Raw genomic sequence first — 24,047 nt, 5'->3', positions numbered from 1 at the left:
GGGTTTTTGTAGTGAGCCTATACTGTCTCACAAAGGCTCTAAAAGGTAACTCCAGAGTATTACAAGTTTCAGAGAAATATGTTTCCATTTGTATAACTGTGTTTTCTTCCCTCATTACTTCAATCACAGGTTTTCTAAGCTACTCAGGAATATAACCAAAAGATCATCTTTATGGCACAGGTGTCTTCAAGATGGAGATACACTGAGTCCTTGTCACCACAACCGCCATGTATATCTCTCTTGCTATTTGCTGTAACATTCAGGTAACCATGGCATCTGGGTTAGGGCTCCATCAGCCATTGGCTCTCAGAGATAATGCCCTCTTTGCAGTGCAACATTCTCAAGAAGGAAGCGTTGCCAGCGTCCTCGAGATGCCCCCCGCTGCTCATGCGCACTCTGCGCAGTGGCCTAAGCAGACACGGTAGTCGGCTTCCGGTCGCCAAGGCGGGGACCCAGAGCACACGCCATGTCTTGCTTCAGCCGCCCAAAATACAAGACCGGGGACCTGGTGTTTGCCAAATTAAAGGGCTATGCCCATTGGCCAGCGAGGATTGAACATGTCACTGAACCCAACCGCTACCAGGTGTTCTTCTTCGGGACCCATGAGACCGCCCTGCTGGGCCCCAAGCACCTTTTTCCTTATGAGGAGTCCAAGGAGAGGTTCGGCAAGCCTAACAAGAGGCGCGGCTTCAGTGAGGGGCTGTGGGAGATCGAGCACGACCCTATGGTTGAGGCCTCCCCTTGCCTGTGCCCAGATGAGGAGCAGCTTTGTGCCGAGGAGCCAGGGCCAGGAGAGGAGCCAGAGCCGGGGCAGGAGCTGGAGCCGGAATCCAGGCCTGAGCTGGAATCCATGCCTGAGCTGGAGGCAGAACCAAGGCCTGAGAAAGAGTGTGAGCAGGAGCCGGAGCCGGAGCCGGAGCCGGAGCCGGAGCCGGAGCAGGAGCCGGAGCAGGAGCCGGAGCAGGAGCCGGAGCTGGAGCAGGAGCCGGAGCCGGAGCCCGAGCCTGAGCCGGAGCCGGAGCCGGAGCAGGAGCCCCAGCCTGCCTATGACCTACTGGATGCCAAAGAGGAGCCTGGCCTCACTGAGGCCGAGCCAGGAGATCAGCAAGCCGAGCAAGTGCGAGAGCAGCACGCTGAAGCTGAGGCCATGGCTGTAGTGGAGGAGCCGGAGAGTCTGAAGAGGAGCGCGGAGGATGAACAGCCTCACAGTCCTCCCAAACGGCCCAGGGAGGCGGCGCCTGGCGCGCTGGAGATGGAGCCGGCTGGAGAGCGCGAGGCAGAGGCCTGCCCCTTCGTGGAGGAGCCTGACCAAGCCCAGGAACAGCAGACTCCGTTGGAAGAAGAGGCCACAGAGGAGGCAGTCCAGGGCCTGATGGTTGGAGAAATCGAAGGCCTGTAGTCACGGTGTCTGTAAAAGAGCCCTCTCTACCCGTTCCTGGTGCCACCTGGCTGTGGCTTGGGAAACCCGCTAGGGCCCTGTCTTCACCCAGTCCACCTTTCCTTCATTCACTCACCTTCTCCAAGCCCAAATTCCTGGCATGATGGGACAGGTCAGTTAACATCAACTTTGTGGCTTAAATTGTGGCCACCTTCCCACCCTAAACACTTACCGGCATTCTGAACCTCTGCCTAGAAACCACGAGTGAATGGGGTGGAAGATAAAGAGCAGGGACAACATTCAAGGGTCTGGGAGGGGCAGTCTGTAAACTATGGCTTTGCTAGTCTACCCCACACCCACCCTGAGTGCCTGTCTCGTCCTTCCATAATTCCTTTCCCAGTTTTATACGTTTAGGGAAAGTGAGCCAGCAGAGTCCAGCAAAGATTTTTGTTGTCCTGGGCACTTTTTTTTTCTTTTTTACTAAAGCACTTGGGGCTCCCAAGTTATAAGATCTGAAGACTGCCTGCCCTTTTGGGTTGAAGAGGTGAGACATTATCCTCTTCACATCTCTTGGGCCACTGATGGATGCCCTCAGGAGACTTCTGCTGCTGCTTTGAACCCACCCTGAAGCCCCAAGCCTTTAGTCATACATATATCACTTAGACATAAGAATACTTTAGAAACCATCTTATTTTAAGAGTAATTTTATTACATTTAGAACAACCTTCGGTGTGACTCCTAGTTTTCCTATGGCCAATCTCATAGCCCTTTTTGTTTGGGGTTTGATGACCTGCTTGTTGTTAAGGCTTTGTTTTCCTTAAGGTGCTATTTCTATCTGCATGTCAGCACCTGGGCCCCTCAGTGTTGTCACCTACTGCAAAATGTACTGAGAAGTTGAGTGTCCCTTCCCAGCCTCTTCTGTCTCTATGTACCTTTGTACCTGTAACCCCTTGGCCCTGCTCTTTCCCGTTGGGCTCTGATGAAAAAAAAAAAAATAACTATACGTTTGGAGGTTTAGATCTGAGAACCGTAGACTATTTCAATTCTAGGAAATAAAACCGTTGATTACTTTAAAACAAATCTCTTCAGGCTTGTTCCTTTGATGTCCAAAGAATTGAGTTTTGAATGTGCTACTCCGTTTTGTAGTGCTAAAGCAAACACCTACAGAAAAGGAAGCTCTTCTTGGAGAAGCCTTTGTTTCTTGATGTCACCACCTTTCACACCATTAAAAACAGTTGCCATAATTCACTGAAATGGGTGGGAAAAGATTGAAAGGTTTGGATGATGACAACCTGGTATATTTCTAATCTGAATGTGTCGTATGTTTTTGTTTTGTTTTGTTTTGTTTTTTGGTGAGAGAAATCATTGATTGGTTTGCTTACCCTATCTTTTCAATTTACACACTAACACCTTTGTTATGAAGTATAGCAGCTCCATACTCCTAGTTGTAAAAGGAAGTAGTATCTGTGTAATATTTGGAAACTTTTGGTGGTTTTGTGCAAATATATGGGGAAATTTAAACATTCTTAGTCTTAGTCATATGTCGGGTCCCAGGCTCCGCATGAAGAATTGAGGAATCAATAAATCCCAGCCACCATGTCAAAGGGTAACCCATCACTAGCAAGTAACCTGTATTCTATACTAGTAAAATTCACTTCTGTTAAATTGTCCTAATGTAAGTTCTGTCATTGTTTTTTCAGTTACTACTATTGCATTAATAGTGAAAGTTAGTGCTTACTGAATTGCTGGCACATGACCTGAACTATGGCCTTTTATAGTAATAAGGTAGCTGTTATTAGTCAGTGTTTTGTCTTAAAGAACTCTAGTTCAAAACTTTCCAGTTTTCCATTGAACTCTCAGGACTTAAATACAGATTTCTAATACTTAAGCATTTTCTTCCGAATTGTGCCTCCTAAACACTATGAATTCAGAAGTTAATAAAGTAGCTATTCTAGTAATAAGTAATCAAGACAGTAGCTAATTTCTAAAGGGATCCTCTACTTTTTTTACACACAATGTCTTTATAATGTAGCCATCCAATTAGACAGCTACTATTATCTCTATTGTAGACCTAAGGGAGTTGAAATTCAGAAACATTAACTATTTTCCCACTGGCAGACAAGTACTAAGTGATATACTAAGATTCAGACATAGGTTTTTCTCTCATTCTAAAGCACAGGTGCTTTGTTCTACTTTATCCCTTGGTATTATATAAAACTTCCAATTCAGTTGAGAGCTTTTTACATTCTTCTGTTTTGAAGTGAACATGTAGAAATTTGTGAGGGGAAAAAAACGAGATTAACAAACATTGCTCATGGGTGTTTAAAATCATCTGGGGACGTGGCAATTGTTTTGTGTACAAATGACTTGGTGAAGTGATGGGGACAATTGTGCATTCAGTACTTTTCAAGATGCCTAAGATGCTGGGAGGTTTGAATGGGGATTGCTGTATTTGCCAGAGATAAGCATAATGATAGCTGTTTGTGGAGGCACATCATCCGAAATGACTCGGTAACCTGAAAGAAAGAAAATGGGTTTCATAGCATTCATGTCCCTCTCTCTGTGTTGCTTCTTTCCTCTTTTGTGTTTCTATTGTTGAGGATAGAAAAGGGTCTCATTAGAAGTGGTGCTCACACTTACCTTCTTCTCAACTGTAATGTAGGGAAAGTCGTAATCTCAGTGGTAGTACGTCTAAACAATAATGTCCCCATTTAAAAAAAAATACGGTTATAACCCCACAAAGAACAGAGAAAATTTGTAGAAGTGGGGAGGGGAGAATCTGTGTTCTGCACCCCTCTATCAAAACAATAGAAACGATTATGTGCTGTGGTGACCAGTATTAAGCTGTTTAAAATTCTCAGGAATCCCAGTGTTATTTTTGGTTTCCTCTGAACAGTGTTCTCTATGACAGAATAATAGGTCAGTGATTACCTATCTGACTGAACAAAGCCATGTTGCACTAGTCAATCAGGTTCATGCTTTTCCTGAAGGACATATTTAAGATGCCACACACAAAGGTGTTCTTAACAGTGTTGGTGCTCCAAAGACATGCTGAACATACTAGATTCTGTAATTTCCAAGTACTTAATATTTCACAAAAGCATCACTTTGGCAAAAGACTAAGATTCCATTAAAAATTATAAATTTTGTTACTTAATTTCAGCCAGGATTTAGCTCTTACTTGCTCTTCAAATTTGAATCAAAAGTGTCATCTCTTCTTATAGCACATAAGCTATGTGCATTACATTAAAAAATAAATATATCAGCTATGAGGATATGCATGACATCTTCAGTTTACTCCAGACTTAACACTTATCATAGAAAGTCCCACATTTCTTGCACACAGAGCTCTTTGCTTTTAAAAAGAAAGCCTTTGGTTGGGGATTTAGCTCAGCGGGAGAGTGCTTGCCTAGCAAGCCAAGGCCCTGGGTTCGGTCCCCAGCTCCGAAAAAAAGAAAAGAAAAGAAAAGAAAAAAAAAAGAAAGCCTTCATCTCAGCCCAGTTGACCAATGGCCACCCAAAGTGTGATACACTAACTCTGTGGCCGCTGCTGTATGTTCACACTGATTATATTTAATTGCTGTGTGTAATTGAGGCTTCAATTAAAATATTTTATCAGTGTTTTACTCCCACAATAAAGCATGCCACACTAAGCACACAACACTTATTTTATAAATGTTTAAAGGTCAGCTTTCCAATACCCCTTGTCCTCACTGTTATGAATTAACAGCTGTGGTGTAATGTTGAAGATACTATGACGAAAGCAGAATATATGTAAATTTGTATGTAGGCTGGTGGCAAGAGCTGGCTATTGGAAGCATTGCTGGATCCATGTAAGTAGCTAGCCATTTTATTATGGTGACTTGAAGACTGATTGACAGTTCTCAAAAACCTGAAGAAATTGGTCAATTGTCAATGCAAAATTGCCTGTTTTCTTTTTAATCGGACTTTGTAATATTTCAGTTATTTGTCTCAATTAGGCCACAGGCAAACATACTGTCCACAATGCATGGAGTCTGACATGGACAGGCAGGGATTCTAACAGGTTTTAGACATGAGTCACAAAATGACCATTCCGTAAAAATTTTGCAACAGTGGAGGTCAGTATGCCAGAGGGAATCAATCTATACCAGTTATTATCAAATACTCTTAGTCAGGTATGCATGTCCATGCAAACACTCTCAGAATTTAATGAGTTTAAAAGAATGGAATATTTTCACATAACTATGGCTGAATCCGGCTTCACACAGTCACTGTCTTCCCACAGCTACAGTTCTCTGTTCTATGCCTGGTGCTGAAACTGATTGTGTTAGTCTTTGAAATTACTAAGATAACCTGAATTGATTTCTATGGTGACTTTAAAGGTATTGTCTTTCTATTCTGATTTTACACGTACTCTTGAATTTCACTAAGTTGGTTTCAAGATTGATGGTAGAAGCTCAGGGTGGTAGTTACTTTTTCCCCAGCTGTGACCAAATACTTGATAAGAAGCAACTAACGGAAGGAATGGTTTATTTTGGCTCACATGTCTGGGCATACAATCTAACATGATGGGAGGCATGTTGGACAGTTTTGGCAGGATGAACTTGCACCCCTCTGGATGGATCAGTAGTCAGACAAGGGAATGTTCAGCCCCCTGTCCTCCTTTTGCTTCTTTTTTATTCAGTTCAGAAATACAGCTATGGTGATTTGTATTTGCTCTACCCAGGGAGCATATACGCTATTAGAAAGTTTGGCATTGATCGAGTATGTGTGGCCTTCTTGGAATAGGCAAGGCACTGTGGGTATGGGCTTTAAGACACTCATCCTAGTTGCCTGGAAGTCAATATTCTGCTAGCAATCTTCAGATGAAGATGTAGAACTCTCAGCTCAACCTGTACCATGCCTGCCTGGATGCTGTCATGCTCCTGCCTTGAAGATACTGACTCTTGATGATGAATCTCTGAACCTCTAAGCCAGCCCCAACTAAATATTGTTTTTATACGAGTTGGTTATGGTGTTTGTTCACAGCAAAACACAGAGACACAAGCCCATAGGATGCTGCCATCTACATTCAGAATAGAACTACTTCCACCATCCCCAGTATAACACTCTAGAATAGCTCTCATAGATACATCCAAGAATGTTCTCAGCTAATGCCCTAAGTGGTTTTGAGTCCAGTCATGGTGACAATAGTAAACACTCACTATGTCCAGAAAAGATACCACCATACCACCACAGTCTCTGGATGGCTTGAGGCACATGGTCTGGGGGAGGTTCTGGTCCTAGAATAGCCAAATCTTCAGTATGGGAACCAAAATAAATAAATAAATAAATAAAACAAAAACAAAAACAAAAAAACAAACCCTCATCTGTCTCAGTGTCCTGCTATATGGTTAGTGCCCAAGGAGTTTGGGTCACTTTTCTCTTCTGCTTCTGACATTTTGGAATAACTGTTCCTTCTGTCCAGCTATATTTGATGTTCTTCCCAGGAAAGATTTTCTTCAGCAGCTTCTTCAGAATTGGATAGCACTCCAATGTTAGCACTCCAATGTGTTACCATAAAACCCTGGCTTTTTCTTAATAACGTCGAACTCTACTTTCACATAAATATACCTTTTATTGTTTCTTCATCAATGTCTTAACTGAATAATCTATGTAAACAAACAATTTTCTTCATCTTCCTCAGAACCTAGGAATGTGTCCTGTTCATATTAATAAACACTTAATGAAAGGAAATTAACAGACACATGACTAAACAGGCTTCTAATGCATTTTCACACCTGTCATCAGAAATAGGAGGAATTTTGTCATCTTTAGTAAAACATAGGAAGGGAGCCTGAAGCCATTTGGCAACAATTGTGTACCAGTTATTTCAAAAGATTACTTGATATTGTATATTTGCTTATCCCATAAAATAGCACCTCCACAGACGAAATCCCAACCATGATAAATCAATTGTGAAATAGTGACCTTTTCTCCTTGCTGTGGTCAAATACCAAACAAGGCACTTTAAGGGGGGAGAGGGTGTTATTCTGATCCATGGTTTGAGGGAAAGTAGTCCTTTGTGGCATGAAAAGCTCTATGGTTGTGAGATCAAGCAGCTGGGACCCCTAACATCCTCACATCTCAGTGGAAGAAAAAGCAAAGACCAGACAGAAGTAGGTTTGAATATAACCCTTAAAACCCTTCTCCAGTGATCTGTGTCCTCCAGCAAAATGCCATTATTAGAAGTTTTGCTCCATATCAATACATACCACCCACTAGGAGCCAAATGTCCAAACCCCAGTCCATTCTTCCCAGAAGCTCACACAGCAAGTCTCATGTAGTTAAATTCTGGCTCCACTACTCAAGAGCTAGGTCATCTCAGATTCCTTCATCAAAACTCACTGATAGTGACTTTCACATTGCACACTTGTTATGAAAAGAAAATGAGCTCAAATATCCTAAAATGTCAAACATATTACTGAACACAAAACAGACCTTATATGAATGTTAATTTATTTCTCTTCAACCTAATCTCAAAGACTAACTATAATGAACAACTAGAAATAATTAGAGCCCAGTTTATTGCCTTTATTTGAGAAAACACTGGAGGCCTTTCCGAACACTAACAGCTCACTGCGATATAGATGGCAGCTCTATATTTAGTCTGCCCATATTATACCCAGAGATGCTGAAATCTCATTCTTCTGTTTCCTCATATCGCTCCTCAATAGCTTCTTTAAATTCCCTCACTGGTAGCTGAGCTCTTTCATACAGACATATCCAATTTTAAATATTCCTCTTTTTTGGCCTGACTCATCCCTCCTGTGCCCAGCTTTATTACTCTCCTTATTTCCCCAGGATGCACTCACTGTTTTCCTGTGGGCATTTCTTAAGTGTATCTCCTTGTGTGCTGTGCGTTCCTGCCTCCCCCTCCCCATCTGTAGAAATAGTAATTGTACTGCTCTAGTTATTTTTTGGCTCCCTTGCCTTCTTTCCAATGTACCTATCTTTTCACACATGATTTTAATGAGCTGCCCAACTCGATTACTGAAAGGCACTGAAGTGTTGCAGCACATAGGCCATTCTTCCCTGAAGTTCGCACAGGTTACCAAGGCTCACTTCATTTTGCCTTTTCTTTCTTCTTTTCCTCCTTTTTCTCTTTTCACACCTTAGCCATCTCTTCATTATAGTCATTATCCAGCTTTCTTGGTGAATGACTTAACACGTCATTAAAACTGTTCTGCTGGGTTCCCTTCTCCGTTCTCACTGCCCCTCGCGTGTCAACAAGCTCTGCTTTTACTCTCTTACTTTTGATTTTTCTGGTGTTTGAGTTTGTCAGTCATTACTTCTCTCCTCAGGAAGGTGTCCAAGCATCAACAATATCTGTGTTCCAGACTGTGCCTTCTTGAATTCAGGCCCTATTGTTTTTCCTCTCTTTATCCTGCCTTAATTTTTATCATTATGTTTTTGAACATAACTGATTTTATTCAGTGACTACACTGACCAAGGTATCTTAGGAGTCCTTATAACAAAAGCAAAATTAGAAAAAGACAAAAACACTACCATTGCATGATAATCTCATTTGTTCACTGGGGCATTAATAACCTAGAAACAACTTAGCTTTTGTATTCCTTTTAAGGGAGGATTTGTGCCAGCATAGAGATGGGCAGGCTCTATACTATCCAGCAACTATGCTTAGAAAAGGAATATTTAGCAAATTCATTTGAACTCAAAGTTTGATAAAGAATGACAACGTAAGAAGTCAATTACATTTAAATTAAACTTTATAGGGTCATGAACTCTTAGAAAGTATAAGAATGAAATTCTACCGTTGTGATAGAACTGATTCCTGTAGTATCCAAATCCATGTCATTATTGCCTCTATCCAAAGTTTCCAGCATTTCATTGTTTTTTATAATTTATGTTGGGGTGATACTCTTCTGCCTCAGTGCATATGGGGAGATTACAGCACTACTTCCAGGAGTTGGTTATGTCTACCCTACCGCTCCAAGGGAGGTTTAAATTGTCAGACTTGGAAGCAAGTGCCTTTGCCCACCAAATCATTTCACTAGCTAATGCAATCTTTCTAATGTAGTGACAAGGGGTGTCATGATGAGGAAAAGATGCATGTTTATATGTAAAAATGATGAGTATGCTAATTCATAGATTTTATAGTGTGCCAGATACTGTTCTAAGGGTTCCAGTTGCTTGGTGAATATTGTAAATAGACATGACAAGAGAAGTTAAGAGAAAAATGAATGGAGAAAGTGAATATGTTAGAAATTGTATACATCATTGGGTATAAAAAATCTGAAGAGAGCAAAAGGTGGAGTTCCTCCATTTTCAATAGGCATGTAAAGGGAATGGGCAGGAATATTAGAACAGTGTGTTTTCTGTTTTCTTACCTTCAAATTATTCCCCAGAATAGTGATGACATATGGTACCATTCTGAAGAGAATCCTGGGTCTTTGTAAGTGTTAAATGTAATCTCCAAACTAAATATTTTATTATTAATAATAAATATTTTAGATACATATTCAGCTCAAAGCTGAAAGAGACGTCAAAACTTTAGAATGACTGGAATGAAAACTCCTTCTTGGTATCAGGTATTGCTGATTTATAATGGGTATGCATAACACAACTTTGCAAGTTTTGATGTAGACATAGATAATAGAAAATATTCAACAATTTAGGTCATTAAATTTGTTGCGGCATGTCTTCTGTAGCACCACCTATCTGAATCAAAGGGAGCATGAGCTGTTATTGACTGACATGTCTTAGTGATAGTAGATTATGTTTATAAGGAGTACACATGAACACTCTGAAGGGGTACACAGGGGAGATAGAATGGTAGAAGGTATAGCTTTGCACTTATATTTGAATTTCTGCAAAATGATATGTATTCTGGGCCTCCGTTCATATCAAATATTATTAGCTTACTTTCTCTCACTCTCCCTGTCTCTCTCTGTCTCTCTGTCTCTGTCTCTGTCTCAATCTCTCTCTCTCTCTCTCTCTCTCTCTCTCTCTCTCTCTCTCTCTGTGTGTGTATATGTGTGTGTAAGCAGAAAAGACTAAACATTTTTGTTTTATAATTTTATTTAGATAAAAGATTTACTTTGAATTAAATAGAGCTATTTCTTGATTCAATTTCTTTCCAGTTTTGAATCAGTCAAAATTATTTTTCCAATGCAGGACCAGACTTGTGGGTTGATATAAAAGATAGAAATGTGTCAAATACATTTGTATATGTCATATACATGTGTATACCAAAGATACCTATGTCAAATATGTTGTTCAAATGTTATATTGTATACATTGTTTAAATGAGAGGTGAAGTATACTCCTAAGATATTTTTAAAACATAACTAAAACTGTCAATATATTGTATATAAAAGATGAAATCTTGGTTTGAAGTAAACTATACATTGTTCAAAGAGAATGTAGGATAAAGCAAAGCTTCTTTTCTAATATATAAACTCTCTTAACGTTTGAAAACCCTGTCTCTTGGAATTCCTAAGTGCTGCTTCCCTATTACCTGGCATTGCCTTTAAGTTTGAAGATGAGAGCTTCGAATAACACTGTAAGTTCTCAGGAACGAGAGACCTACAAATGTTGCACAGCTAGCTCTATAATCAACCCTAGCTCAGCCTCTGTCACTATTTGTTGAGTCCTATACCCTCCAAACATCAAGTGTCCTCCACTGACATTACTCTGTCCATCAGCTTGAATTTGGTAAAGAAGCAAGAATTGCAGCACTCCAGCAGAAGTTTGTTGGTCCGTTTCTTTCTATGGAATTCTGACAAATGGAGCTCAACTATGAAATGTAAGGCAGACCAATACATGCCTGTTGTTAGCAAAGAATCCTTCATCGCATGTCCTTTCATGTGATTACTTTAGCAGAACATTCTTTCACTTGTGCCTGCTTCAGCTAAATGTTCTTTCACATGTTTGCCCCAACAAAACACCATCTAACCAAATTTCCCAAGAATGCCTGAGTTTCCACCTCACTGATTTAAATATGTGAAGGCTAAGTAGTTATAATTCACTGGGGATGTTCTGTCATACTCATGAAGAGAGAGAGGTAAAGAAAGAGAAAGAAAAATGACTGTTATTCCTCCTGCTGTTGTAACCATATATCAGAGAAATAATAAATCAGAAGAGGAAGGATCATTTTGGAAGGGTTCATTTTAACTTAAAGTTTAGGAAGCTGTCCACTGTAATGGGAATGACCATAGGAAGCAAAGGCAATGAGTCACATTGCACCAATAAACAAGAATCCAAGAATAGACAGGATGTGAAGCCAGGTTACCAAACCTCAAGGCTTGCCCCCATGACCCATTTACTCCAGCAAGTCTCTACCTCTTAGAAGGTCCATAATTTCCCCAAACATCATCTCCAGTAGGAGACCAAGGTTTTAAACACATACACCCATGGAGGCCAATTTACATGCAAACCATACAGAACCAGAATTTGGAATTCAAGTGTTCAATGTAAAATGCAAAATAAGTAAATTCATTTTTTAAAAGCAAAAAATTCCATTCTCCTTTCTTTTGTCCAACCCTATTTCTCCTGAACAATAGCATCTACATCTGTTTCCAGAAACAAGAAAAATATTCCAAGCAGGAAACAAACCACTAGCCTTGATTCTTGTCACTTTAGCCCTCCAGACTGAATGTAAAGAAAAGGAACAGATGAACAATGATTGCCTTCAGCGGTGTCCAAACATCCCCATCCATGCTGCAGCTTGGTGTATATGTATACAATGGCCCTAGAGGACCTCATTATAAAAGCTGCAACCTTCATGACCATGCCACAGCATGTATGTGTATGTTGTGCCACTCTTTAAAAATCTCCTTCAAGAAAACTTCCTATTGATGTGTTTTTTGGCTGATTTACAAGGTGACAACATCATAGCTATCAATTTTTCAGGATATCAAAAGGCCATACCACAAGTGGCTTATGACACTTGTGCCTCATCTTATACATGGATGGTAGGTTTAGCCATTAAAATAGATTCCCTTAAGAATTAAATCACAAAAACAATTAGTGTAACATCCATCATGCAGGCTTATTCTCTGCACTCTTTTCCTTCTAGCTCAGGACACAGAGAACAGTGTATTGTTATTGCTGTCTCCTCCTTTGAATAACGTCCATTATTCATGGCAGGGTGCTGCAGGTCACTAGCATGATCTTTATGCAAGGGTCATGCTCCTCATCTTGTATTCTCTAGATTGTGAGTTACGGCACCCAGATGTGGACCCAGTTTATTCTTTGTATATGAGATGTAGATTTGACTTTGTGTTGTCCTTCTACACCTTCTATAATCTCACAAATCCTGGACATAAACATTTTTAAACATCCTTACCAAAAAGAAAAATAAAATCTCCAACTGTGTTTTGGTTTTGATTTTAAATCATACTATTCCCATCATTTGTCAGTTTTGCTATAAAGATGCCTGGGGCAGTCAGCTGCACCGGAGAGGGCAGACTTGTCATTGTTGGTAATTAGAAGGAGCGAGGGAGATTCAAGGTGTCTCAGAATTCATAAAGTTTTGGGGGAGAGGACCACCATATGTGTTAGTGAGATGCATTTCTCGTGCAGTGTGGCTGTCTTTTTAACCTTGCTGCCCATCTCATTATACATGCAGTCAGTCACCAAAGCCCCTGGCTCCCTGCTGTGCTCATGCAGCCTGATAAAATGCATCAAATATTAGATAAATCTTCTGGTTTATTTCTTATATTGGCAACTACTCTGAGATTTGTTCACATTAAATAGCTATAGATTGAAGTCAATTCTTAGTGTTTAATAAGGATTCAGTAGGTAAAAAAACCCAAGCACCTGATGAACTTAAAAAGAAATTTAGAATATACTGTTTATGCTTATATTTTAAAGCCAATAACTTGTTTTACTAAAGAAATGGGAAAACCCAGAATTTTCTAATCTTAAAAACACAAGGAAACCTTTGCAGGGAGAATATCTGTGGCTTATCCCTGCTGTCCTTTGACAAGTGATGGGACATCTAATCTTGTGAAATAGTCTTTATCAATGTCTCATTTTTTAACCATATTGCTTCTAAAAGAGATATCCATACTTGTTAGGGTTTACCTTTGAAGGTTGACTTTCTAAAAATAACTGTGTTGGTGTGTGTCAATAGTGGGGCTCTAACTCAATAATTTTACTGGCAGCACAGTGAAGTCAAGTCAGTGGGCATCCGAGGTAAATTCATCTATGATTATCTTCATTAGTAATTTATGCATGTAAATTTGAGAGTTCAAGATTAAGGTAAACAAAATAAGATCATTAAAACTTTTCTGAGTCATTTCTGCCTTGTTTTGAATAACATCTGTGTATCTCACTTTTCCTCTTGATAATAAAATGTGGCTCAGTTTTCTTGAAACCTTTTCTACACACTAGAAGTCATCTTGAATTTTGATATGGTCAGAATCGAGTGAGATTATTTTGTTGAAGAAAATTCCCTTAATCTAAAGAAAAAGATACTTATTACAGCCAAGAAGCAAATATAACACCAAACAGATCAAATATGAATTTGCTTCAGCACATAATAATTAAAACACTAAAAGTACAGAATAAAGAAATAATATTGAAAGCTTAAGGAAAAGTAACACATAAAGGTAGACATGTTATAATAATAGCTGACTTGATTAGATACTCTTAAATGCAGACGTTCCTAAACAGATGTTCTACGAATTCTAAGAAACTACATTAACTATGATACCTAGAAAAAATTTCAATTACAACAGTTGGAGAACATAAAAACATTCTGTAATAAAGTCAAATTAAGGCAAGATGTATTTATAAAGCTAGCCCTAAAGAAGGCACCAGAAAGGAAATTCCAATCTTAAGAGGTTAACCTCACCCAGAAAAATAGACAATAAATGATCAAGTCAAATGACAGGATACAAACACACATACACACACACACACACACACACACACACACACACACACACACACACACACACACGCCACCATCAACACCACCATCACCACCAAGACCAACATTACCACAACCACAGCAGCAACAGCAAAAACACAGAAATTTACAAACACAATTGACATCTCCCAACATTAATGGTCTCAATTTCCCTATAGAAAAATAGATAAGAAGAATGTAAGAGCTGGAGGGGATAAAGGACTCCAAGGAACATAGACCCCACTAAATCAAGAGGATTGACAAACTTGAACTCACAGAGACTGAGGCAGTGTCTACAGGGCCTGCAGGTGTCTAGTACAGATGGAGTCCTAGAGCTGAAAAAAAAAGGATGTGCACACATGACCCCATCCCTATCCCAGAAGCAATTTCCAACTGATAACCACTTCCAAATGAAATTTCAATTTTCTCTAAGAGACTCTCACTGGGGAAGCAAACTACTCTTAGTGACAGTCTGCTTCCCAACTGTACATGCCAAAAATAAATAAATTCAATGATATTGTTGGTGGTCCCTTCCTCATAATGTCCTGACAGGGATGTAAATGGTTTTGTATTGTTTTGATTTTATCTTATTTTAATTTTAAGTTTAATTTAATTTTACTTACATCCATATATCCATTTCCATTTGGCCTGCAAGTTCTTTAAGTACATATTATGGATTCCAGCTCAGTGTTATGAGAATTCTACATGGACAAATTAATAGGTCTCTGCATTTATATCTGATTATTGTTTGCCCTTCTTCTCCTTTTCTTTGGCCCTTTTCCTTCTGCTTGTTTGTTCTATTGTGATGTATTAGATTTGTTTTATGACATCAGATGATCATATCCTATCTTAACTTTTAGTTATCTCTTAGATACCATAGTTTCTAGCTATCTCTTAGAAGCCTGGTTGTTTTCTGAGCGAAAGAAATGGATAAATTCAGATCGGTGGAGATGTGGGGACGTACTGGGAGGAGTAGAGGAAGGGTAAACAATAATCAGCGTGAATTTTCAATAAAAGAGGGAGGGAACACCATTTTAATATAAGAAAACACAGAGAGTGATGAGCCAGTCTGCCTCCCTCAGGATTAAAATCCATCTTATATAGTAAAGACAAACTAGACTCATTCCTGTTTATGATTAAACCTCTGTTTCTCAAGGATTTGGCTATGCCTTACCTATAACCTTAACTACACATTGTCCTTTCCTTTCTGTTTCAGGAAGCAGCAACCATGGCTTTGTTTTAAAAATCTTGAATGCATACCTTTGTTTCAGAATGTACCTATGATATCTTGTTATGACTGCCTGTTATAATAACCATCTTGTGATGCCATCCTGCAACCACGGCTTTGTTTCAGGAGGCTGTTAACGACTAACTTGTTATGCTTATGTTCAGCTACTGTTGTCCCCCACTTGGTAATCTTTTACTCCAGAGTTTTAAAAAAATTCCTGTCTTCCTTGTGTCCAACGTTGACCTCTAGGACCTTGCCTTAGGGAGAGGCAGCCTGTGTACATAATTTTGTTTTTAAAGGAACCTGCTTTAATTAATACCTTGCTTTAATTAAGTTAGCCATGATGATTTGGGTTGGTGGTTTTTCTCCTCCCACCTTCATGATTAACAAAAATACTACCAATATATTTTTTAATTAGGCCTCAACCACAATCATAAATATACTTTTGGGTTTTCTTAGTATACAAAATATATCATCATTGTGGAATCTTCTCGTTTTATCTCTGTTAGTGAACTACTATGATCATAAGGGAAAGTCAAAGCTAAGAAAAAAAAATGAAAGTAGGTCATCATTTCATTTAAAGTGGAGATGATATATGGGGACAGGACTAGAGTGTGTATATTTAGGAAGTGATGCTGCTGACTGTGGTGTTAGTCCAGACTTCAACCATGTTTTTAGTAAATGACTGTTTCGATCTCAGCCATTAGATCACTGCAAAGCAACCCTATTTGTATTTACTTTGAAATCTCCTGAAATTTGTATTTACTTCCAGGTCTAAACATTCACTGAAAACTTTCTGGTAATCACCACAGTGCTATTTTACTGTATATTGTGCTATGTTACATTAGAGCAGATATTTCTACCTATTTGCAATAACAAATGGCTTCATTTAAATAGTCACTGTCCTCACAGGTGCAAATGTTAAAAGCTTGGTCTTCAAATGGAGGTGTTGTTTTAAGTGTAGTAGAGGGTAGGGGGTGGGGCTCACTCGGAAAAAGTAAGTCACTGTGCCTTGGGAAATTTCAGCTTATCTTTGGTTCTGTCCATCTCTCTGTCTCTATCTGCTGGCCACCATAGGTAAACAACACTCTCTCTCCTAAGTTCTTCCTTCTTGATATCCTTCTTCTCCAAAGGTTTGAAAACAAAATAGCCTGCTAACCAAGGACCAAAGACCTCCAGCTGAAACACAGCACAGTCCTCCTCTGTTTTTATTTTTTTCCTCAGGTAACATTGGAAGTAATACAGAGAGACAAGCAATACATCAAGCACATAGATATAAATAAATAAATAAATAAATAAATAAATAAATAAATAAATAAATAAATATCAATCCCTGGTATATAATAAATCCTCCTGTCTTTCCTAAAAGCAGTATGCTAGCAAGATGATGATGATGATGAAGATGATGATGATGATGATGATGATGATGATGATGATGTGTGTGTGTGTGTGTGTGTGTGTGTGTGTGAGAGAGAGAGAGAGAGTTGGAAAGTAAAAAAAAATTGCTGGAAATTTACAAGATTCTGGAAGCTATAGATTAGGATATATGACTTCAGACATGTTTGCAAAGTTCACAGCTCAAGAGTCTTAATTGGTAAGGTCTAAAGATACATTGTAACTGTTGCTCCAATAGTGTTTAAAAAATTAAGGAATGGTAATGATTTAAACCAAGTTTGAAAAACCACTTACCTGCATTCAATCATTTACTTGCCTTGTATTCAATATTACTTAAAATGTGTAACTAAAGCATGCTACACTTCTTTAAACATGTGCAACAGTAACATAAGATTCATGAATGCTAAAGATGCAGGGAACATCTTAAAAATTGTGTATTCCAACAAGGTTGTAAGAGGTCTTTCTATCACTACAAAATAAAGCCTATTTTTAACCTAAGTATCTCAATATTCCCTCTGTACTAGAGTATAAAGTGGACCTACCTCATGTAGTACAGCATTTTTTTTTCTGGAAAATAGCTTTATTTAGTGACTGGAATAACTCATTACCTAAATCTAAAACATAGAGTCTTCCATGAGAGTCTAAATATCTTGTATCTGAAAATGAACTCTGAAGGAACATGCTAAAACCAAGGAAGAAGAAACTTGGCTAGCCAAAGGCAACATGACTTTGTTTATGTGGGGGAGAGGCAGGATTCTTCTGCACTGTATTTATGTATCTGTGGAAATCAGAGGTCAACCTTGAACATTATTCATCAAGAGCATTCCTCTTTATATTTTTGAGACATGCTATCTCACTGGAATCTAAAGCTCAACAAGTATACTAAGTTGGACAACCAGTCAGTCTTGGAAATCTGTCTCTGCTTTTTAAAGGGTCCTAGGAATCAATGGAGATCCTCATGCTTGGATAGCAAACACTTGACTAACTGAAACATTGTCCTGGGTCTTTGTTTTGTGTGTGAACTTCACAAGTCATATCTAGAAAAATCAGAGCTCGTAGAATATTTTAAACGAGTTATTTCCTTGTCTTTAAGTAAGGTAAACACTTAGTTCCCTGGTCTGAGAGTTGGAACAACTTGCACAGTTACAATTACAATTTAAATCTCAGAAAAATAAGTGTGAGAACAGTGAAAATATATGCGTCTGACAGTTTTGAACAGCTTTAATTACAGAGGACCAAGTTTATTTGTGTCTTTTGTGCTATGGGAAAATGAAAGCACATTACAAGCCATGATGGTTCAGCCCCAGGAGCATGTCATAAGCTGACAAACATGGCTGTGATGGTGTATTCCACAGGCCAGTGTCAGTCTGGGAAGGAGATTTGCATTCAGCATGGTCTGAGATGGTCTGGTGATACTGACCATGCTGCTTCCTTTAAATATGCAAAATCGATCTCATTTCACATCTGCATTTTTATTAAATATATGATTACTGAGACTGAAATCATGAACTCAAGAATATGTAAAAAATAATAAATAATAAATAAATAAATGCCAAACCGTCAAAACAGACATCATTATGCTCATCCCCAAGAGAATGTGATGTTTGTCATTGGGAGTTTGAGGATATCCTAGGCTATTGTGAAGGCAGTAGAAGTCAGCCTACCCCATTTGTAGAACCCCACCTTCAGGATGTATAAAGTACACTGAGACTGACCCAGAAGATCAAGGGTTGGAAGAAGATAATGCTAAGGACCACGATCCACACTGGGGCAGAAAAGGTTTCAGGAAAAACTTAGCATTCTTTTTTCTAAGAGCACAAGTCACAAGAATATGGCTTATACCAACACTTGTAGAATATTTGCTGTCCTCTGTTTGTTTGTTTTGCCCCAGCTTCCTTCTGTTGTTAAACAGAAATGAGAGAAAGAATGTCAACAACTGTAGAACAAGGATCATCGCATAGGCTGTGCATTAAAACTATGAGTGGAGTTCAATCATCCTGAATGTTCTGTTTATATTTTTAAAATCAATCAAATCTAGGATAGTATTAAAGGAACGGGAACTTTACACAGAGCAGGTTTGAAAATAGTGGATTGAGAGAAAGAAAAAAACATATTTCCATTTTACAAGCAAACCCTCTAATATATTCAACACTCCTTTCTTTCTCATTGTTGTTTCGCTGAAGGAATGAATGAAGGAAGGAAGAATCAAGACCTTATCACTGGCTGCAGAGTTTTTCTACATTGAAACAAAATCAAAGCTTTGGTGAGCAGATGGTGAAAGCTTTTATTTTCCAGGAGACAAAGAACCTGTCTATGCCCTTTAACTCGTAGCAGTGGGAGGCTGCAATCTTCCCCTGGGTGAAGGCAAGCCTGAGTCAGTTGCAAATTGCCAGTGAAAATAACCCAGAGCTTCATGTTTTTAATTGTACCTAAATTACATTTTAAAATATATTTTGAAATTTTTACTTTTCTTAACGGTATTGTTGGGGGAAAAATATCTCACTTTCTATCATAAAAGGAAAAATCAACTTTGATAAAAGGGAACCTAGAGTTGCCATGAAGAAAACCTTATGATCCTAATGATTTGCATTAGCATCGACAGTCTGTTCCACAAGGATTTCAATTTGCAGATGTAAACTAAAACATGCCCGCTCATCTACGTTACACCCGTGAAAGGATTAGTTCAGGAAAAGCAATGGAAATTGAGTGCTGCTTGTTATTTTATGCCACAGGATATTTGCCATTATCAGAGTTCCATTGTTTGAAGGAGATTTCTTCTACTGTGAATATGCAATGTCTCCTTTGGGGTCACATGCATGCATAAAGATATATCATTTGCCTTTTAATGGGCCTTTCTGGTGGCTCTACAGCTTTAAATTGTTCTATATGCATCTAGCACTCCTCGGTGAATGTTCGTGCTCTGTCCTCTGAAAATATGGATGAGAATAATTATAGTGAGGATAGCTTCGTATGGTGATGTCACTCCAGAGAAAATCCGCACCACAGGGACCATTTCCTGTAAAGTATGGCAGAAACTGCAGGGTAATCAAAGTGAAAATTCCAATTTATTTAAGCAATATTGTTCTTGCTCCTCCATTTCACAAAGCTGTCTTTTCTCATTAAGTTTTTGAAAGAGAAGGAATGAATTTTACCAGTAGAAATCTGAACACACGAGTCACCCTTTGTAAACTCTGTTTGAATCAGTGGCATCAGCTGTCTTCACAGCCACGCTGACAAAAGGACAGAATGGAGACTTAGAAAGGGTGTCCTCAAAACCTGTCAGACTTGATGCCATCATCTCACTTTTGATTTAGAGGAGCTGGTACATATTGAGGAGAGTATATTAGCTGAAGGCCTGTGAAGGGTTTATTCTAGACAGACACTCCCAGGATCAGCTGTGATTTGGTCATTTGTGATTTGTGATTGGGATGCCCTATAAGGAAGTGCCTTTTTCTCTCTGGTAACAAGAAAATAGATGAACACACTGGAAATCATGATAGATGCATATTGGTGACAGTAGGATGTGCATTAGAACCTTTGGTTATTTAATACTGTATTCTTGTATCAAATGCATGTTAAGTCTCAATTGTTGGAAGTACCCATGATTGATATATCAGAAGGATAGCTTTCGACACCGAATAAAACCAGCTCTTACAATGCTCAAGGTTAGAAGGAAACTTTCTGATGAAGGAGGTGGAAAATTATAACCTGGTGTGGTCACCAGTATGATGGGCCCAGAGCTAGGTGCTACAGGAATGTTCATAAAGTATTCTAGACAACAAACAATAATACCTGATATTTGGTTTGAGTTATAAATGGAAAAATAATCAGAAATGGTGAAGTAGAAGTGACGGAGACTAGTCATTTCACAGCACCAAATGTAAGGGCGAGGAAGCACAGTATATTTTTCTTTGACCAAAGAGAAGAGCCCATGACAATGAGAGAAAGTACCCAGTAGGAAAACAGAAAGCAGTGCTGTCCTTAAAAAGTCTGCCTTCTGCGCTGTGTTGAAAGCACATACATTCTGTTGTGAAGAGAAGGAGTAGTGGTTGATGGGTTTGTTTCTGCTCTGGGCTTTTGAGGCTGCCTTTAGGGCCCACATATTAGAAAGCTTTTGTTTCCCATTCACACAAAATGCTAAAATATATGGCGAATACAAGACCACGCCTGTGCACAGGTTTTAACACACATCCTCTCATGAGTCAACACATCATCCAAAACACCAAGACACTTCTCCACATCTGGCACCTAGTGTTCAATGAAGTCCACAGGCTGGGAAGGGGTACAGATGGGCCTCTGCCAGGGCTGAAACAGATCTACTTCAAAAATGGTGAGAACTTTAGAGGAGAAACGAGAAGTAATGATCTTCTTCCAAAATCCCTATGAATCATTTTAAATGCTCAGTGAAGGCAATCACAGTATTTTTGCTTAAGTAAGGCAGATCTCAAATGGTATCAAGACAGCATCCATTTGCTTGGTTTTCTTCTTGTTTCAGTTGGTTGGCAAAATAAACAAAACAAAACAACCCCTCAAAACCCCAAACAAACAAATAAACAAAACACAAAAACAAAAATGTAAAAAATAGGATATTGGCCTCATAATATATACATCACAGCTAGAAAATATTTTACAGGTTTAAATACTTGCATGATTTAAAAATATTCTCTTTTCCTTTCTATCTCTCCATGCCCTCATCTTTCTTTCCCTCTGGAGATGACTTCCCATTACAGGTGTTTACATCAGAGAATAGTATATACTGGAAAATGTTATACATAGATGATTTTTCTCATTATTTCCTAAACAATTAAATATAATCACTAAATACCATTTATATTTTATAAGGCATCATTGGAACTCTAGGAAGAATTTAGAGTGAATGTGGAAGCAGTATAAGAAGCATATATAAAATATTGCACTATTTTATAGCAGAGATGAGTGTCTGTAGATTTTAGTGTGTTATGAAGAGTTCTAGGAAAATCCACCCCAATGCAAAGGATTATGTACAATACATACATGTACATTGTGCATACACAAAACATGCACCAAAATACATAAAGTGTATTTGTTTTATGTTGAGTGATTAAAACTTCAATTGCTTTATACAATTGAAACCATTGCATCCTTAAAATTATAAAATCAATCTTATCTAGAATATTTAAGATTTTTATATTCTTTTCTCTAATTTGCAATTTTACATTGCATAATTATTCATAAAATTTTAGAAGAAAAACATTTTGAAAATATGAACAAGCTTTCATTTTCACAATTAATTCATACCTTTAATAAAACTATATTTCACTTTGTGTTCTTTAATACATTAATCCTTTTATCATTATCATCTCTAGAGTATATCATGTAAGGATCTTGTCCCATATGTGTAGTATTCTGAATGGAAATGACACCTATAGGTTCATTTATTTGAATACTTGATTCCCATTTGGTGGAATAGTTTAGGAAGGATTAGAAGGCATGACCCCATTGGATGAGGTATGTCACTGGGGGTGGGGTTTGAGGTTTCAAAAGCTCATGCTATTACCAGTTATCTCTCTTTCTCAATGCCAGAAGCTTGTTGATCAAATGTCAGATTCAAGTTAGGCTTGCAAAATAGAAGAGGAAGCCAGTAAACAGCACCTTTCTATGGCTTCTATATCAGCTCATGGTTCTCCGTTTCTGGCTTGTTTGAGGTCCTGTCCTGACTTCCTTTAGTTATAGACTACAATGTGGAAGTATAAGACAAACTATTTAGCACACGAAGAGATCATCATCTATTTGGCAGTTTGTTCAATTGTTTTATATTTTTTATATATTCCGTCCCCAGGCCTTGCAAAGGATTTGCTGGTGGGTCTGGTTTCTGGAAAGATTATACCGGTGGGGCAATAAGTCCAGCTAGACAGAAGCTATCTCTTTTTATAGGTAATGTTTTTCAACTTTAGCCAGAATGTGAGTCAATCCAACACATGTCTTCCTATCTCACATCCTCAAAGACAATTCCAGCCTCCGTAACTACAGTTTTCCTAGCCAAAGACCTATCTATTTTTTGGAAAAGCACTTTTGACAGCTCAGTAACTGGTCTGAATAGATTTCAGGCTTTTTGCCTGACTGAAATGAAAGAATCCACAGGGACTTGTCCTGAAAACAAACTCATACAGTACCTAGCGCCATCCATTTACCACTGGCGGTTATTCATGAAATATATAATTTTAAGACTATGACAAATCCTTTGGTGGTATTAAGGCTATCCAGATATTTTAAAACAAGATGTGTGTGTGTGTGTGTGTGTGTGTGTGTGTGTGTGTGTGTGTGTGTGTATACCACACATTTGCCGTGATACAGAGGCCAGAAGAAGTGTTGGATTAATTGCAGCCCGAGCTTTAGTTGGTCATGAACCTTGGCCTGGATAATGGGAACCAAACCCAGGTATTCTGGAAGAGCTTCCAGTGCTTTTAACCCATGTCTCCAGCCATGAGTGATTTTATTGTGAGAACCTATTCTCTATTTGAGAACTTCAGACTGAACACTTACCTTGTGACTCAGCCAGGTTCCTCAGGATCTTCTCATCTCAATCTAGGCTCTTAAGAATTTAGCCTGATGAGTTCTCAGTGAGAAAAGAACAAGTAGAGGTATGTAGGTGAAAGATTTATTTTAAACCCTTTGTATTGGTTCCTTTGGTCATCAGAATGAAACAGGAATGCACTGAGGTATTTTTTATTCCAAATTTGTGCTAAAATTAATGGGGAACTCTCACCTACTGTCAAGCTGAAATAACACTTGGAACGCATTCTAAGCAAGAACTGGGAATTATAAATTTTAAAAATAATTAATGGACTGACACACTTAGAAAGCTTTTATCTCTGTTTTTGCCTTAAAGAAAACAGAAAAGTTTAATTTGATGGTAATGTCTTGATGACATCAAGTATCTACAATGGGAGACAAACTGTATTTAGAAAATAAATGCTGTGTGATCTTAAAATGCTTTTATTTTTGCTTTACAGTGTTTGATGGCAGAATATATCTGTATGGGAATATTAAATGCCAATAAAGGACTCAGTTATTAGTTTTGATTAATAACTTAATCAAAAAGCAAAACTAAAAAATTTAATTAATAAACAATGCAATTTTTGTCTGTAATTTACACAGTGAATTTT

At 38.5% G+C, this 24,047-nt stretch overlaps 1 protein-coding gene across 2 annotated transcripts; it reads left to right on the top strand.

Annotated features, from left to right (window-relative positions):
- The first annotated feature begins 433 nt into the window (after nucleotides 1-433).
- Hdgfl1 (HDGF like 1) lies at nucleotides 434-2,454 on the top strand. Of its 2 annotated transcripts, XM_032885195.1 has the most exons (2): nucleotides 467-903; nucleotides 1,030-1,399. In XM_032885195.1, the coding sequence occupies exons 1-2, from the start codon at nucleotides 467-469 to the stop codon at nucleotides 1,397-1,399; spliced, it is 807 nt and encodes a 268-aa protein (XP_032741086.1). The 2 variants fall into 2 exon arrangements, with proteins under 2 accessions (XP_032741085.1, XP_032741086.1); XM_032885194.1 differs by having other exon boundaries at nucleotides 434-2,454.
- The last annotated feature ends 21,593 nt before the right edge of the window (nucleotides 2,455-24,047 follow it).

This window comes from Rattus rattus, chromosome 14 (assembly GCF_011064425.1).
Source record: "Rattus rattus isolate New Zealand chromosome 14, Rrattus_CSIRO_v1, whole genome shotgun sequence".
NCBI classification, from domain to species: domain Eukaryota; kingdom Metazoa; phylum Chordata; class Mammalia; order Rodentia; family Muridae; genus Rattus; species Rattus rattus.
The sequence above is the reverse complement of the archived record's forward strand: the minus strand, read 5'-3'. Positions and strand labels throughout refer to the sequence as shown.